This window comes from Lampris incognitus, chromosome 9 (genome assembly GCF_029633865.1).
Source record: "Lampris incognitus isolate fLamInc1 chromosome 9, fLamInc1.hap2, whole genome shotgun sequence".
Lineage (NCBI taxonomy): Eukaryota > Metazoa > Chordata > Actinopteri > Lampriformes > Lampridae > Lampris > Lampris incognitus.
In genome coordinates this window covers 58,828,902-58,843,617 of record NC_079219.1, presented here as the reverse complement: position 1 = coordinate 58,843,617, position 14,716 = coordinate 58,828,902, and the positions used below count along the sequence as shown (strand labels likewise).

The window sequence follows — 14,716 nt, the reverse complement described above, 5'->3', positions numbered from 1 at the left end:
AAAGCCCTCGGTGGAAGGGTTGTAGGGTTTGGAACTTCCCATCCGTCCATCGCTCGACTTACAGAAATGAACTTCGATGCGATCAGATTTCTATTTACCGATAAGTTCCTCGGCTTTAACCCTACGTACATAGTGACTCGCACCACTCTTCCCCCCACTGCCCCTTTTCTATCGTTCAGCGGCGTTTGAGCGAAAACAGCGGGGGTACCTTCTTATCGGAGAGCCCCGACACCGTGTCGATGTACTCCTCCTGGATCATGAAGGCGGCCAGGTTAGCCGTGTAGGAGGCCAGGAAGATGACGGCGAAGAAGGCCCAGATCAGCACCATGATCTTACTGGTGGTTCCTCTGGGGTTCTCCACTGGCACGGAGTTGTTGAAGACGATAGCCCACAACAGCCACACTGACTTCCCTATGGTGAAAGTAGACCCTCCGGCCTCTGCAGGAGGAGAGGGAGGTGAAGAGGGGAGAGGAGGAGGGAGAGAGAACGTTTTGAAGGCTGACAGGTTAGCGGCTGGGAGTGGTGAAACAACGCTAAAATCAACTTTTCCCAGACGACAATCCATCCATCCATTACCCGAACCGCTTATCCTGCTCTCAGGGTCGTGGGGATGCTGGAGCCTATCCCAGCAGTCACCGGGCGGCAGGCGGGGAGACACCCTGGACAGGCCGCCAGGCCATCACACAGGGACGACACACACACACACACACACCTAGGGACAATGTAGTACGGCCGAGTCACCTGACCTACATGGCTTTGAGTCACCTGACCTACATGTCTTTGGACTGTGGGAGAAAACCGGAGCCCCCGGAGGAAACCCACCCAGACACGGGGAGAACATGCAAACTCCACACAGAGGACGACCCGGGGACGACCCCCAAGGTTGGACTACCCCGGGGCTCGAACCCAGGACCTTCTTGCTGGGAGGTGACGGCGCTGACCGCTGCACCACCGCGCCGCTCCAGACAACAGCGTAAGCAGAAAAAAGGGGGCAAAACTAAATAAACAGTAACAACAACACGGAAGACAACAAAACCCAACAGTATCTGACTGTAAAATGCAGCAGCGGAGTCAAACCGAGTACCCGTGAATGATTTGTCTCGGGCTCCGCAGAAGTAAATACCCGGCCCGTCTCTTGACGCCGGCGCTCGTCGATACGTTCCGAGCGCGGCACCTTTCAGTTTCCGCGGCTGCGTGACCTTTACAGACGATTAAACTAAACGCCACAAATCAACACGCAGAAGGGCTCGGCTGCTCCGCCTGCGGATGACAGGAGCGAGAGGTGCAGGAGGAGGGAGGAGGAGACGAGGAGGGACCGAGAGGGATATACGAGAGGACGGCGGAGAAGTGGAATTATGTAGAGCACGGCAATCATGTGGTAAAAGAGGCGAGTCGGGGCAGAGACCGGGCCGAGGAGGCGTGCACACTGAACCTCACAGGGGTGAAACCGCTCTGCTGAATAATACATGCGGCTGCTTCAATATCGGGGTATTGCAGCCCGGCGGCGGCGGCGGCGGCGGCGGTGTGGTGTCTTTCACACAGGATCCTGACCTGCACGGTGCACGGCTTGACTTTCGGGGGGCAGAACGCAACGACGCGTCCTTACAACGCGGCGCTTCGTTCGAACAATAACGGCCGACCGCTCGACAACAAGATACGGCTCGGACGTCAGTCTCAATAGAAACCACGTAAAGAGACGGTCGTTTAACTTTATCGCGTTCTCTAACCGGCAGGGCTCCAAATTTCTCAAGTCGACGGCGATCCGGGAGTGGACTTCCGAGCGCCTGCCCACTGGACCTGTACAGCAACAGTGATGGACGGTGCACAGACCCATCCGTCACGCGGGGAAACAGAAAAAAGACAGTTTTTTAGACCCATCACTCACTCTTGCCACTCTGCAGACTGCGGTTGTAGCCGACGGGGCTGAAGAACTCGAAGATAAAAACGGTCACGGCGACTACGGTCAGGCACATGACGAACATCATGACCCACACGGCTGGACTGTAGGGCTCTGTGGTGGAGGAACAAACGTGCTGAGACACACACACAGACACACAAGGCTACCATGGCTGGGGTTAGACGGACACCATATCAGTATACGTTAATATAGCCATTATAACTACCTGTAACAGGCCAATTACCGGTCCCTGCTCCGCCCCCTTCTGCTGATCCGGGGAGGGCTGCAGACTACCACACGCCTCCTCCCATACATGTGGAGTCACCAGCCGCTTCTTTTCACCTGGCAGTGAGGAGTTTCACCAGGGGGACGTAGCGCATGGGAGGATCACGCTACCCCCCCCCCCAAGTTCCCCGTCCCCCCTGAACAGGTGTCCCGAATGACCAGAGGAGGCGCTACTGCGGCGACCAGGACACACACCCACATCCGGCTTCCCACCCGCAGACACGGCCAATTGTGTCTGTAGGGACGCCCGACCGAGCCGGAGGTAACACGGGGATTCGAACCGGCGATCCCCGCGTCGGTAGGCAACGGAACAGACCGCTACGCTACCCGGACTCCCGTAACAGATTCTTTTTTCGTCCTTTCTTAGAGGACAGAGGAACTGTGCATGCAAAACTGATGGTGCAGACTGTACGTAAGGGAGGCGATTACTGAATGTGATGAGAGTCAGAGCTTGCACAAGCATAATTTCCACAGGCGGCGTCTCCGTTATATATATATTTTTTTTTTCCAATCAACAACGCTGTTCTCACACTGGAGCCTTGGCTTGTGCTGACTTAGTCAATCTATAAATTGAGATGTGAAAAGCGGGCAGAAAGTAACTTCAAGCCCGGCAGCCAAAGTCTGAGCCGTTTCATGCAAACTCGACACTTAACGGTCAGATTGGATCCAGCACGGCGGCAGAATCCCTGATGCCAACCCAAACCCTCTTACCTAAGAAAGCGGACGGCGACACGGTTCCATTGCTGCGGGACACCATGACGCTGATCCCCGTCTCCACAAAGGGGACGGAGAAGTCGACGACCTCTGACCTCTCCTCGTTTATGGTTAACGAGCCAATAGCCATGTCTGCTCTCTTGTACACCACCTGCAAGGAATGGGAAATCGTGGTCAGAGCGGTGCTCCATCGTGGATAACCCCTGTAGCGGGCGAGTCCACTCCCATCCGTTCATCCATTATCCAAGCCGCTTACCCGAAGTCGGGTAGCGGGATTCTGGAGCCTAGCCCGGCAGTCGCAGGGCGGCAGGCGGGGAGACGACCTGGACAGGCCACCAGGCCATCACACAGGGCTCACACACACACTCACACCTAGGGGTAATTTAGTACGGCCGAGTCACCTGACCTCCATGTCTTTGCACTGTGGGAGGACACCGGAGCCCCCGGAGGAAACCCACGCAGACACGGGGAGAACATGCAAACTCCACACAGAGGACGACCCCCAAGGTTGGACTACCCCAGGGTTCGAACCCAGGACCTTCTTGCTGTGAGGCGACCGCGCTGACCCCTGCGCCACCGTGGCGCCCCCTCCTACGCAACCTTTCACAAATCCATGACGGACAGCACCGAATTCTTCTCAAGACGGATACAGAAAGTAGTGACAGCCACAGTAGTTCAACCTCCTGTACCCCTAAAAACAGGCAGGGGTACTTACACTGGTTTAGAGAAGGCCCAAGGTACAATACAGTAGGAGCACTGACCATGTCTCCCATGTAGATCTGTCTCACAAAAACGAGCTAGTACACCCCTGCACCAGCAGCGGGGAAAGAAAAAAAATCACCGCATCTGCTGATAGCACGAGTTCATCTTCAAAAAAAAAAAAAAAAAAGAAAAGAGAAAAAAAAAGTTAATCTAAATTAGACACGGCACGCCGGTACTTCAGAGAAGATCAGCGGAAAAACGAGGTGAAGCGCAGAGCGACACGCTTTCGCCTCGACTTTGCAAACCCCCTGATTACTTGATCAAAGGAGGGCGGGCTCTGGCGCATCCCATCAAAACACCAACATCAGCTTGGACCTCTGCATCCGGATGTAGGTCGACGGGCAAGCCCTGGCTCCGGATCAAGTCGTAAAAATGATAGAGAGGGAGAGGGCGGTCAGATAGTTTTGGATCCCATAGCAACTGGCCTTTGGCGAGCTCCTCCGGGGAGGAGGAGAGAAACAGTAGGACACTTCGGTGGAAGCAACAGCCCCCTGCACAGGGCTCAGCAGGGGTGTGTGGGTGTGTGTGTGTGCGTGTGTGTGTACATGTGTGTCTACTGCACATCTGAGCGCCTGTGTGTCCGCATGCATTTCTGTCTGTCAATCTTTCTGCCAGCAATCTATGTTTGTCTTGTCCAGAGGGAGGACGATGAGCCTGTGTGTGAGCATCCCTGTGTGTGTTTGTCGGGCACCCGGCTTGTTCATAAAAGATCCATCCATCCATTATCCACACCGCTTATCCTGCTCTCAGCATCATGGGGATGCTGGAGCCTATCCCAGCAGTCATTGGGTGGCAGGTGGGGAGACACCCTGGACAGGCCACCAGACCATCACACAGGGCCCACACACACACACACACACACATACACATACACACACATTCACACCTGGGGACAACTCAGTACGGTGATTCACCTGACCTACATGTGTTTGGACCGTGGGAGGAAACCGGAGCCCCCGGAGGAAACCCACGAAGACACGGGGAGAACATGCAAACTCCACACAGAGGACGACTCGGGACGACCCCCAAGTTTGGACTACCCCGGGGCTCGAACCCAGGACCTTCTTGCTGTGAGGCGACCACGCTAACCACTGCGCCTACGTGCCGCCTCACAAAAGAACCATCAGCAAGAAAACTAAGTGGAGCTCGGCGGAGGGTGTCTGAGAGTGCTTGCATGCTTTCTAGTGTGCACCTCTGTGTTTGTGTGCAATTTTTGGAGGTTTGTGGACTTGCATGCATGCAATTAGTTTAGGTATGTCTGCAGAAAGGAGTGTGTGTCTTGGACAGCATGCACATCCACGTTCTTTGTGCGACTGTATGATTTCTCTCACTCTCATATATGTAGTGTGCATGTGTGTGCGTGTGTGTGTGTGTGTGTGTGTGTGTGTGTGTGTGTGTGTGTGCATGGGTGTGTTTTTATAATAAACGACAGCTGTCTAAGCGCTGGCTGTGATTAAGGGCCCATTACTCTCCCCGTGATTGATGTGACATGTGGTGTTTAACTGGTCACCTGGAAGGCGTAGCACAAGCCAAGGAACGCCACCAAAGGCCATATAGATGGAAGCAGCAACATAAAACATAGAGCGACAATAGCACAAAGACAAAGAATACAAAAATATATACCCTAAGGAACGCACACACAGCTTTGCCACACGTTAGAAACAAATTCAACAGACATACAGGTACGCACAAAGCACACAAATCCCAGATAGCAGACACATTTGGGCCTAATCCGGGGCACTTTTGGTACTTACGGCTCAGTTATGGCACTGGCAACTGTTGTGTGGGCCAGACGTGGCCCAAATGTCATAAGCCGGGCCTGACTTGGGTTATGGCAAGTGTTGTGTGGGCCAGACATGGCCCAAATGTAATGAACCGGACTTGACTTGGGTTACAGCACATACTATGTGGGCCAGATGTGGCCCAAATTTCATGAGCCGGGCTTGACTTTAGTTAAGGCGCATGCTGTGTGGGCCAGAAGAGGCCCACCCAACCTGGACATGTGGCTGAGTTGAGGCAGCCACACTCACCCTGAGTCAACGCCGTCATTCAAGGCCAGATGTGGGCCATAAGATAACTGCAGATGTTGGCCATATTTGGGCCAAAGATTCTTTGCTATCTGCCAGAGAGAGATTACATATCAATTCACGACTTGCCTCTCCGATCATGCCATTCCACACTCCATCAATTTTCTTCCCATGCTTTCCATTGGTCACTAGGTAAAGGTCGTAGGTGAAGCCAACGATCTTGGCCAGTCTTTTGAGGATGTCAATACAGAAGCCCTTACAGCACTGCTTCATCGGGGCGACGCCCTCCTGGATGGAACTGTGAGAGAAATAAGGACGAAAGGGGAAAGAGACAGGGAAAGAAAATGTGAGGGTCTTAAAGCTGACAGCCAGGATTTTTCTCCATTAACAAATGGTTATTTTATCCATCTGGACCATGTTTCAGATTACATGATACTAACTGGTATCTCTACCATGGTTGGAGACACTCTCTGTATACCGCTGTTGACATGTTCGGTAGGACGACCACTGACGCAGCGGCCAACATGTTCCCACTCAAGCAGGAAAAAGTTTGAAATATGTGACTGCGATGTGGCGACACTTTTGTTGGACAGGTAATCTGCCAGCTGTACAATCAATATTAAAGCAGAGCAGTGTTCCCATGCAGTTTGGATGTAGTTTATAATACATTAGTTTGCCTGTGATAGCTTTGGTCCCACGATGACATTCTTACAAGGGTGGGAACTGTTTACTGCTGAGCTGACAGCACACCTGCCACAATTGCCATAGGCAGCCTTAAGCATCTGGGGGCCCGTTTCAAGAATTAATGTGGGGGCTTACCCCCCCCCCCCCAGTCATACAAGAGAAACAAAAGTGAGGATTCAAGTTTGCATCAATAACGGTACATTTTTGGACTCAAATGCATTTTGTGCACTTTCAGCATCATGGAAAGCTCAGCATAGAAATAATCCAAACAATTCCCTTCATTAAAAACTGAAACAATGACATTTTTGTTTTGGAAAGAGGAGACGCCTCACCCTTCTCAGCAGCTACTAGTCTGCATTGAATAGCACAATGTGTTATCAATCGATCAATCAATCGATCAAGTTGCATTTTATGTAGCGCTTTTCTAGCTACAGCAGCCACTCAAAGCGCTTTACAGTTATGTATCAGCTAACATAAAAACAGCTTACACAATTGACAATGAACCCTAACTATTAATCAGGACATTTTGTTTTCTTGTCGAATATTTTCGATATTTCTGCACCACTAGGATGGGTAAGTTTCGTTTCCCTCTCATTGACGAGGACCTTTGCAAGCTGCTGTTTTGGACTGGACGGGTCAAATCAAGTTCAGTAATTGCGCAGATGTCAGCCGAGCGCCCACTAGCGGTGGCTCCCCTGTGTCAGCTTTGGATGAAATAACCACAGCTTGCCACAATATCGAACTAAAATGGAACGAATCTCTGCTCTGACTGTTCGGTTGTAATTCCCCCTCCGACCACAACGTGGGTTGAAATGGCAGAGTGGCGCTGTTCGCCGGTCGCCAAGGGAAGAATGTGTGTGTGTGTGTGCGTGTGTGTGGGTGTGTGTGTGTGTGTATGTCCGATTTCCTTGACAACAGTCCATCCAATCGATTTCGCACTTGGCGGGTGTACTGCTGAAGACCCAAGGAAGTGCAGTGTGGAGTGTGACGTTATTTGAATGAGTGGTTGTCGAGAAAGACAGACATGCATGCATACAGAGAGAGGCATTCTTTCCGTGGCAGCGCCACTCTGCCATTGCATCCCACATTGTGGCCGGAGGGTGAATTACACCCGAACGGGCACTGCCCCAGTATACAGTAACAAAAAAAACAGTGGGTGAATTGTTCAGTTCTCGCATGTCAGTCGGGGGCCCTTTGTGAGGGCGGGGCCCGTTTCAACTGAAACGTAGGTAGCTAAGGCCGCCAATGGCAACGGCTGCTGCACGTCGTCTGCTGTTCCTGCTGCCGGAGGGAGAGACAGAACAGGGAAATCACGGATTTCAACTGTAAGATGCCTCCCGGTTAATTTGCATAATGGTTCTTCCATTACTGAGTGGGCAAGAGTAAGGGTGAGGAGAGGAGAGGAGAGGGGAGGAAGGCGGACCAAAGAAAGGGATGAAGCAGAGGAGGTCCGACGAAGAGCTGTGACGTGAGGTGATCTGAGAGAGCAGCACTCGACCGTGGCCCACAGAGAGATGGCAATAACCAGCTAGTGAAGGATAAGGGCTGTCATGTTTCCACAATCTGATGAACCGCAGAACTCCGGTGCGACCATGCCTCATTCCAGAGCCATGACTCACTCTCCCCTGGTCCTCTGGAAACCAGTCTGCTATTGATCGGGGGTCAAAGAACGTGGAGACCGGTTTTGATGCGTGATTGATGCGAGTTAAATCACAGCACAGCGCCAAGAATTACGAATGCACCAGCAGAGCTTTGTGCAAAAGGTTCGCCCCGTCCATGTCACCATTAATTAATTGAGGCGAGGCCGGTTTTGATGGCAGTGGGGGTTTTTCCACATATAAAGGCGGATCTTTTTTCTGTAATATTACAGCCTCTGTGCAGGCTGCAACATAAACTCAACCCAAAACTACAGTTCCTGTGAGCACAAACCTCTCTGTCACGACATCTCACGTCGCACCAGTCAAGCTGATTTTGTGAATAACACCGACTCGTCATGAGCACAATAAATCAAGCCAAACCAAAGATAATCTAAATTCAATTCTGGATGTGTAATTTGACCTTTATCCCCCTATTGGGCTCAAACCTGGCGTTGAGAGGTCGTCTGCAGGGCACCGAGTCCCGGATGCAGGTCCCGGAGGCGGCGTCGGCCAGCTCCACGATGACGAAGGGCCGTTCCTCCAGAGTGACCACGCGCAGGTGCTGGGCGTCGTCAGGCGGCTTGAGGAAGGGCCCATAGCGGGACCAGGCCGGGTACCGCAACCTCAGGACGCCATTCTCCCACCAGCCTACCTGGGGGAACAGAGCAGAGATGACGTAGCAGTGTGGGGAGGGGGGGGGGTCGAGGGGTAGAAGGGTAGAATCAAATATACAGATGAGGTTGGATTCACACTTCACTCCCAGTCCGTGCACACGCAGTAGTCTGGTCCGTACCGTTTTGTTGCCCACCCCATCAAATCCACATATACTGCATGGTCGCCTCACAGCAAGAAGATTCTGGGTTTGAGTCCCAGGGTAGTCCAACCTTGGGGATCGAATAACTCCCCTGGCTCACGTTTCCACAGGAAGGAGATAGCCGTAACACCAGCTTCCTTCAAACTCCTGTCGGCTGCTCTCGCCATTTTACACGCTGCAGCCTCCTCGCGTGGATTGCATCACCCTCAGGCCGCGAAGGAGGCGTAGGGAGGACGCTTTCGGTTGCTTGGCTGCAGGCGCCCGGCTGGGCCTGAGGGGTCGCTGGAGAACGACGAGTCCCCGAACACTACACCGATCTACACCCACTATCCCTCGGGTAAGGGTGGCCTAATGAAGGCCTGACCCCGGGGACGCTCTGGCCGGGACCGGTTACGGCGAGTCTGGGATGAGTCTGCATGTTCTCCCCGTGTCTGTGTGGGTTTCCTCCAGGTGCTCTGGTTTCCTCCCACAGTCCAAAGACATGTAGGTCAGGTGACTCGGCTGTACTAAATTGTCCCTAGGTGTGTGTGTGTGTGTGTGTGATGGTCTGGCGGCCTGTCCAGGGTGTCCCCCCGCCTGCTGCCCAATGTCTGCTGGGATAGGCTGCAGCATCCCCGCCACCCTGAGAGCAGGTAAGCGGGTGGGTAGTGGGTGGATGGATGGATGGATGGATGGATGGATGGATGGATGGATGGATGGATGCTATTTTTTTGTCGTCACATATTTTTTATTTTTCTTTCTTTATTACCGTTTGTGACTATCCTCTCAAAGGGGCAACAACGCATTTATGTAAATACAAATAAAGTTGTTGAGGGCGTCCAGGTGGCGTAGCGGTCTATTCCATTGCCAGCCAACATGGAGATCGTAGGTTCGAATCCCCGTGTTACCTCCAGCTTGATGGAGCATCCCTACAGACACAATTGGCCGTGTCTGTGGGTGGGAAGCCGGATGTGGGTCGCTGCACTAGCGCCTCCTCTGGTCGGTTGGGGCGCCTGTTCAGGAGGAGGGGGGACTGGGGGCAATAGCGTGATCCTCCCACGTGCTATGTCCCCCTGGTGAAACGCCTCACTGTCAGGTGAAAAGAAGCGGCTGGCGACTCCACATGTATCAGAGGAGGCATGTGGTAGTCTGCAGCCCTCCCCGGATCAGCAGAGGGGTTGGAGCAGAGGCCGGGACGGCTCGGAAGAGTGGGGTAATTGGAGGGGTACAATGGGGAGAAAGGGGGGGGTAATTAATTAATTAATTCCTTTTATTTTGACCTACTACTACTACCCCCCTTCAGAGAACAACTTTCTTTCTTTCTTTATTTCAAATAGATGAATAAATAAATAAAGTTCTCGGGGGGGGGGTAGTAGGTCAAAATAACAGGAATGAATAAATAAATACAGTAAATAGGCTGCCCAACAAAATGGCATGAATATTGGTTCTGAGGGGAGAAGTTCATCCTCACAAAGCTTTGGACTACATGTGGGGTGAGGGTCTCTTCCCCCTCCGTGAGGGGATGGAGTGAAGGGACGGTGTGAAAGGACGATGTAAGGGGAGGACGGTGTGAGGGGACGGTGTAAAGGGATGGAGTGAAGGGACAGAGTGAAGGGATGGTGTGAAGGGACGGTGTGAAGGTATGGTGTGAAGAGACAGAGTGAAGAGACGACGTGAAGGGACAGAGTGAAGGGACGGTGTGAAGGTATGGTGTGAAGGTATGGTGTGAAGAGACAGAGTGAAGGTATGGTGTGAAGGTATGGTGTGAAGAGACAGAGTGAAGAGACGACGTGAAGGGACAGAGTGAAGGGACGGTGTGAAGGGATGGTGTGAAGGGATGGTGTGAAAGGACGATGTAAGGGGAGGACGGTGTGAGGGGACGGTGTAAAGGGATGGAGTGAAGGGACAGAGTGAAGGGATGGTGTGAAGGGACGGTGTGAAGAGACAGAGTGAAGGGACAGAGTGAAGAGACGACGTGAAGGGACAGAGTGAAGGGATGGTGTGAAGGTATGGTGTGAAGAGACAGACTGAAGGGATGGTGTGAAGGGATGGTGTGAAGGTATGGTGGGAAGAGACAGAGTGAAGAGACAGAGTGAAGGGACGATGTGAAGGGATGGTGTGAAGGGATGGTGTGAAGAGACAGAGTGAAGGGACAGAGTGAAGGGACGGTGTGAAGGGATGGTGTGAAGGTATGGTGTGAAGAGACAGACTGAAGGGATGGTGTGAAGGGATGGTGTGAAGGTATGGTGGGAAGAGACAGAGTGAAGAGACAGAGTGAAGGGACGATGTGAAGGGATGGTGTGAAGGTATGGTGTGAAGAGACAGAGTGAAGGGACAGAGTGAAGGGACGGTGTGAAGGGATGGTGTGAAGGTATGGTGTGAAGAGACAGAGTGAAGGGATGGTGTGAAGGTATGGTGTGAAGAGACAGAGTGAAGGGATGGTGTGAAGGGATGGTGTGAAGGTATGGTGTGAAGAGACAGAGTGAAGAGACAGAGTGAAGGGACGATGTGAAGGGATGGTGTGAAAGGACGGCGTGAGGGGACGGTGTAAAGGGACAGAGTGAAGGGCTGGTGTGAAGGGACGGTGTGAAGGTATGGTGTGAAGAGACAGATTGAAGAGACAGAGCTAAGGGACGATGTGAAGGGATGGATGAAGGGACGGAGTGAAGGGACAGAGTGAAGGGACGACGTGAAGGGACAGAGTGAAGGGACGGAGTGAAGGGACGACGTGAAGGGACGACGTGAAGGGACGACGTGAAGGGACAGAGTGAAGGGACGACGTGAAGGGACGACGTGAAGGGACAGAGTGAAGGGACGGAGTGAAGGGACAACGTGAAGGGACGGTGTGAAGGGACAGAGTGAAGGGACGGAGTGAAGGGACAGAGTGAAGGGACGGAGTGAAGGGACGACGTGAAGGGACGACGTGAAGGGACAGAGTGAAGGGACGACGTGAAGGGACGACGTGAAGGGACAGAGTGAAGGGACGGAGTGAAGGGACGGAGTGAAGGGACAGAGTGAAGGGACGGAGTGAAGGGACGACGTGAAGGGACGACGTGAAGGGACAGAGTGAAGGGACGACGTGAAGGGACGACGTGAAGGGACAGAGTGAAGGGACGGAGTGAAGGGACGACGTGAAGGGACAGAGTGAAGGGACGGAGTGAAGGGACGGTGTGAAGGGACGGTGTGAAGGGACGGTGTGAAGGGACGGTGTGAAGGGACAGTGTGAAGGGACAGTGTGAAGGGACGGTGTGAAGGGACAGTGTGAAGGGACGGTGTGAAGGGACAGTGTGAAGGGACGGTGTGAAGGGACAGTGTGAAGGGACGGTGTGAAGGGACAGTGTGAAGGGACGGTGTGAAGGGACAGTGTGAAGGGACGGTGTGAAGGGACGGTGTGAAGGGACAGAGTGAAGGGACGGAGTGAAGGGACGGTGTGAAGGGACAGTGTGAAGGGACGGTGTGAAGGGACAGTGTGAAGGGACGGTGTGAAGGGACAGTGTGAGGGGAGGACGGTGTGAGGCGATGCCGTAGCGCATCGTGGCAGAAGTGGCTGTTTGAGATGTGATGTTGACTGATGTGATGTGGTGAGACCACACTGCTCTTTGTCAGGATTTGACCTGAAAATGTCTGTTGTGTATCTCCTGTAGCGCTATCGCTCTTCCTCCTTGGCCCTGCGATCTGTTTACATGCAAACCAGATGAGACACGGGATGGATGTGCAGAGTTCTGGTGGGCAGAGTTCTGATGTGCTGAGTTCTGGTGTGCAGAGTTCTGGTGTGCAGATTTTTAGTGTGCAGAGTTATGGTGTGCAGAGTTCTGGTGTGCAGAGTTTTGGTGTGCAGAGTTCTGGTGTGCAGATTTTTAGTGTGCAGAGTTCTGGTGTGCAGAGTTCTGGTGTGCAGAGTTCTGGTGTGCAGAGTTCTGATGTGCAGAGTTTTGGTGTGCAGAGTTCTGGTGTGCAGATTTCTGATGTGCATAGTTCTGGTGTGCTGGTGTGCAGAGTTCTGGTGTGCAGATTTCTGATGTGCAGAGTTCTAGTGTGCAGAGTTCTGGTGTGCAGAGTTCTGGTGTGCAGAGTTCTGACAGCAAGACAAACCCAGAAAGACTCGGCAAGGAGGTGTTTGTGTACCTTCCTCTTACAGCTTTTCTTAGCACACACTACAAGGGCCAGCTGAGAAAACCTGCACCTAAGTGACAGATGAAGCTGGAGTAACACACACACACACACACACACACACACACACACACACACACACACACACACACACACTTTACAGACGTAGAGACATGGAGACACACTTTTAAACACATACACACACACATACACACAAACACACCCATGCACATACAACACATGCATGCACTCACACAAATACACACTCAGACTCAGATACACATAAAAATTTTGCATATATGCACACACACACACACACACACACACACACACACACACACACACACACACAAACATATAGGACAAATATACTCACAGTACACACACCCGTATGTACACACACAAACATGTACACACACAAATGTGGTGCTGAGTGTTCAGCAGGAAGAAGAATGACAGTCAAGGGAAGTTTGGCAGCTGGTGTGGGTGTGAAAGAGTGTGTGTGAGTGTGTGTGTGCCCATATGCAAAATTTTTGTGCGTGTCTGAGTGTATTTGTGTATGTGCATGCATGTGTGTGCGCTGTGTGCATATGCGAAATGTGCATGTGTATGTGTGCATGCATGCGTGCGTGCGCATGTATGTGTGTGCATATGGAAAATGTGCACGTGTCTGAGCATGTATTTGTGTGTGCATGCATGTGTATAGGTGTGTGTGTGTGTGTGTGTGCGTGTGTGTGTGTGTGTGTGTGTGTGGCAGAGAGAGGAGAAGGGGCTGAGACACTGACAGTATTTCGACCACACTTCTACCACAGACATTCAGTCAAAGTCTCTGGAGACACAGACAAGAACAGACTGGACAGGAGAGCAACACACACTCTCCCTGCAGACACACACATGCTCTCCCCGCAGACACACACACACTCTCCCCGCAGACACACACACACTCTCCCCGCAGACACACACACACTCTCCCTGCAGACACACACATGCTCTCCCCGCAGACACACACACACTCTCCCCACAGACACACACACACTCTCCCTGCAGACACACACACGCTCTCCCTGCAGGCACACACACACTCTCCCTGCAGACACACACATGCTCTCCCTGCAGACACACACACACTCTCCCCACAGACACACACACACTCTCCCTGCAGACACACACACACTCTCCCCGCAGACACACACACACTCTCCCCGCAGACACACACACTCTCCCCGCAGACACACACACACTCTCCCCGCAGACACACACATGCTCTCCCTGCAGACACACACACACTCTCCCTGCAGACACACACACACTCTCCCCGCAGACACACACACACTCTCCCCGCAGACACACACACACTCTCCCCGCAGACACACACATGCTCTCCCTGCAGACACACACATGCTCTCCCCGCAGACACACACATTACAACACAGGTAACACTTGAATAACTACACACTATGAAGCATGAGTTAAGTATTAGTAACTACTGAATTCAGCATTTGTAAAGTATTTATAAAGCATTTGTAAAGTATTTGTAAAGTATATGTAAGTATTTGTAAAGCAAGACATGCACCAATGGTTAGTGTGCTAATAGAGGATTTATAAATACTTATTAATACTGCAATTCATGATTAATTCAGGTAGTTACTAGTTGTAAGTTAAGTATTCAGTAGTTACTAATACTTAACTAATGCTTCATGGTGCGTAGTTTTTATAAAGTGTTACCCAATACTTACTTGTGTAAGCTAGCTAATAGCTCATGAATACTTATTAATACTGCAATTCATGATTAATTCTGAACCATCTG

General features: G+C 52.1%; 1 protein-coding gene across 1 annotated transcript in view; it reads right to left on the bottom strand.

Moving 5' to 3' along the window:
- Window positions 1–175: 175 nt before the first annotated feature.
- Window positions 176–14,716, bottom strand: part of LOC130118618 (glutamate receptor ionotropic, NMDA 2D) — a 33,294-nt gene continuing 18,753 nt past the window's right edge. The window contains exons 6-10 of the mRNA XM_056287059.1: window positions 8,453–8,658; window positions 5,815–5,983; window positions 2,894–3,047; window positions 1,886–2,011; window positions 176–438 (exon numbers count right to left, since the gene is read on the bottom strand). Coding sequence (XP_056143034.1) covers window positions 176–438; window positions 1,886–2,011; window positions 2,894–3,047; window positions 5,815–5,983; window positions 8,453–8,658 — 918 coding nt within the window. The remainder of the gene's footprint in view (window positions 439–1,885; window positions 2,012–2,893; window positions 3,048–5,814; window positions 5,984–8,452; window positions 8,659–14,716) is intronic.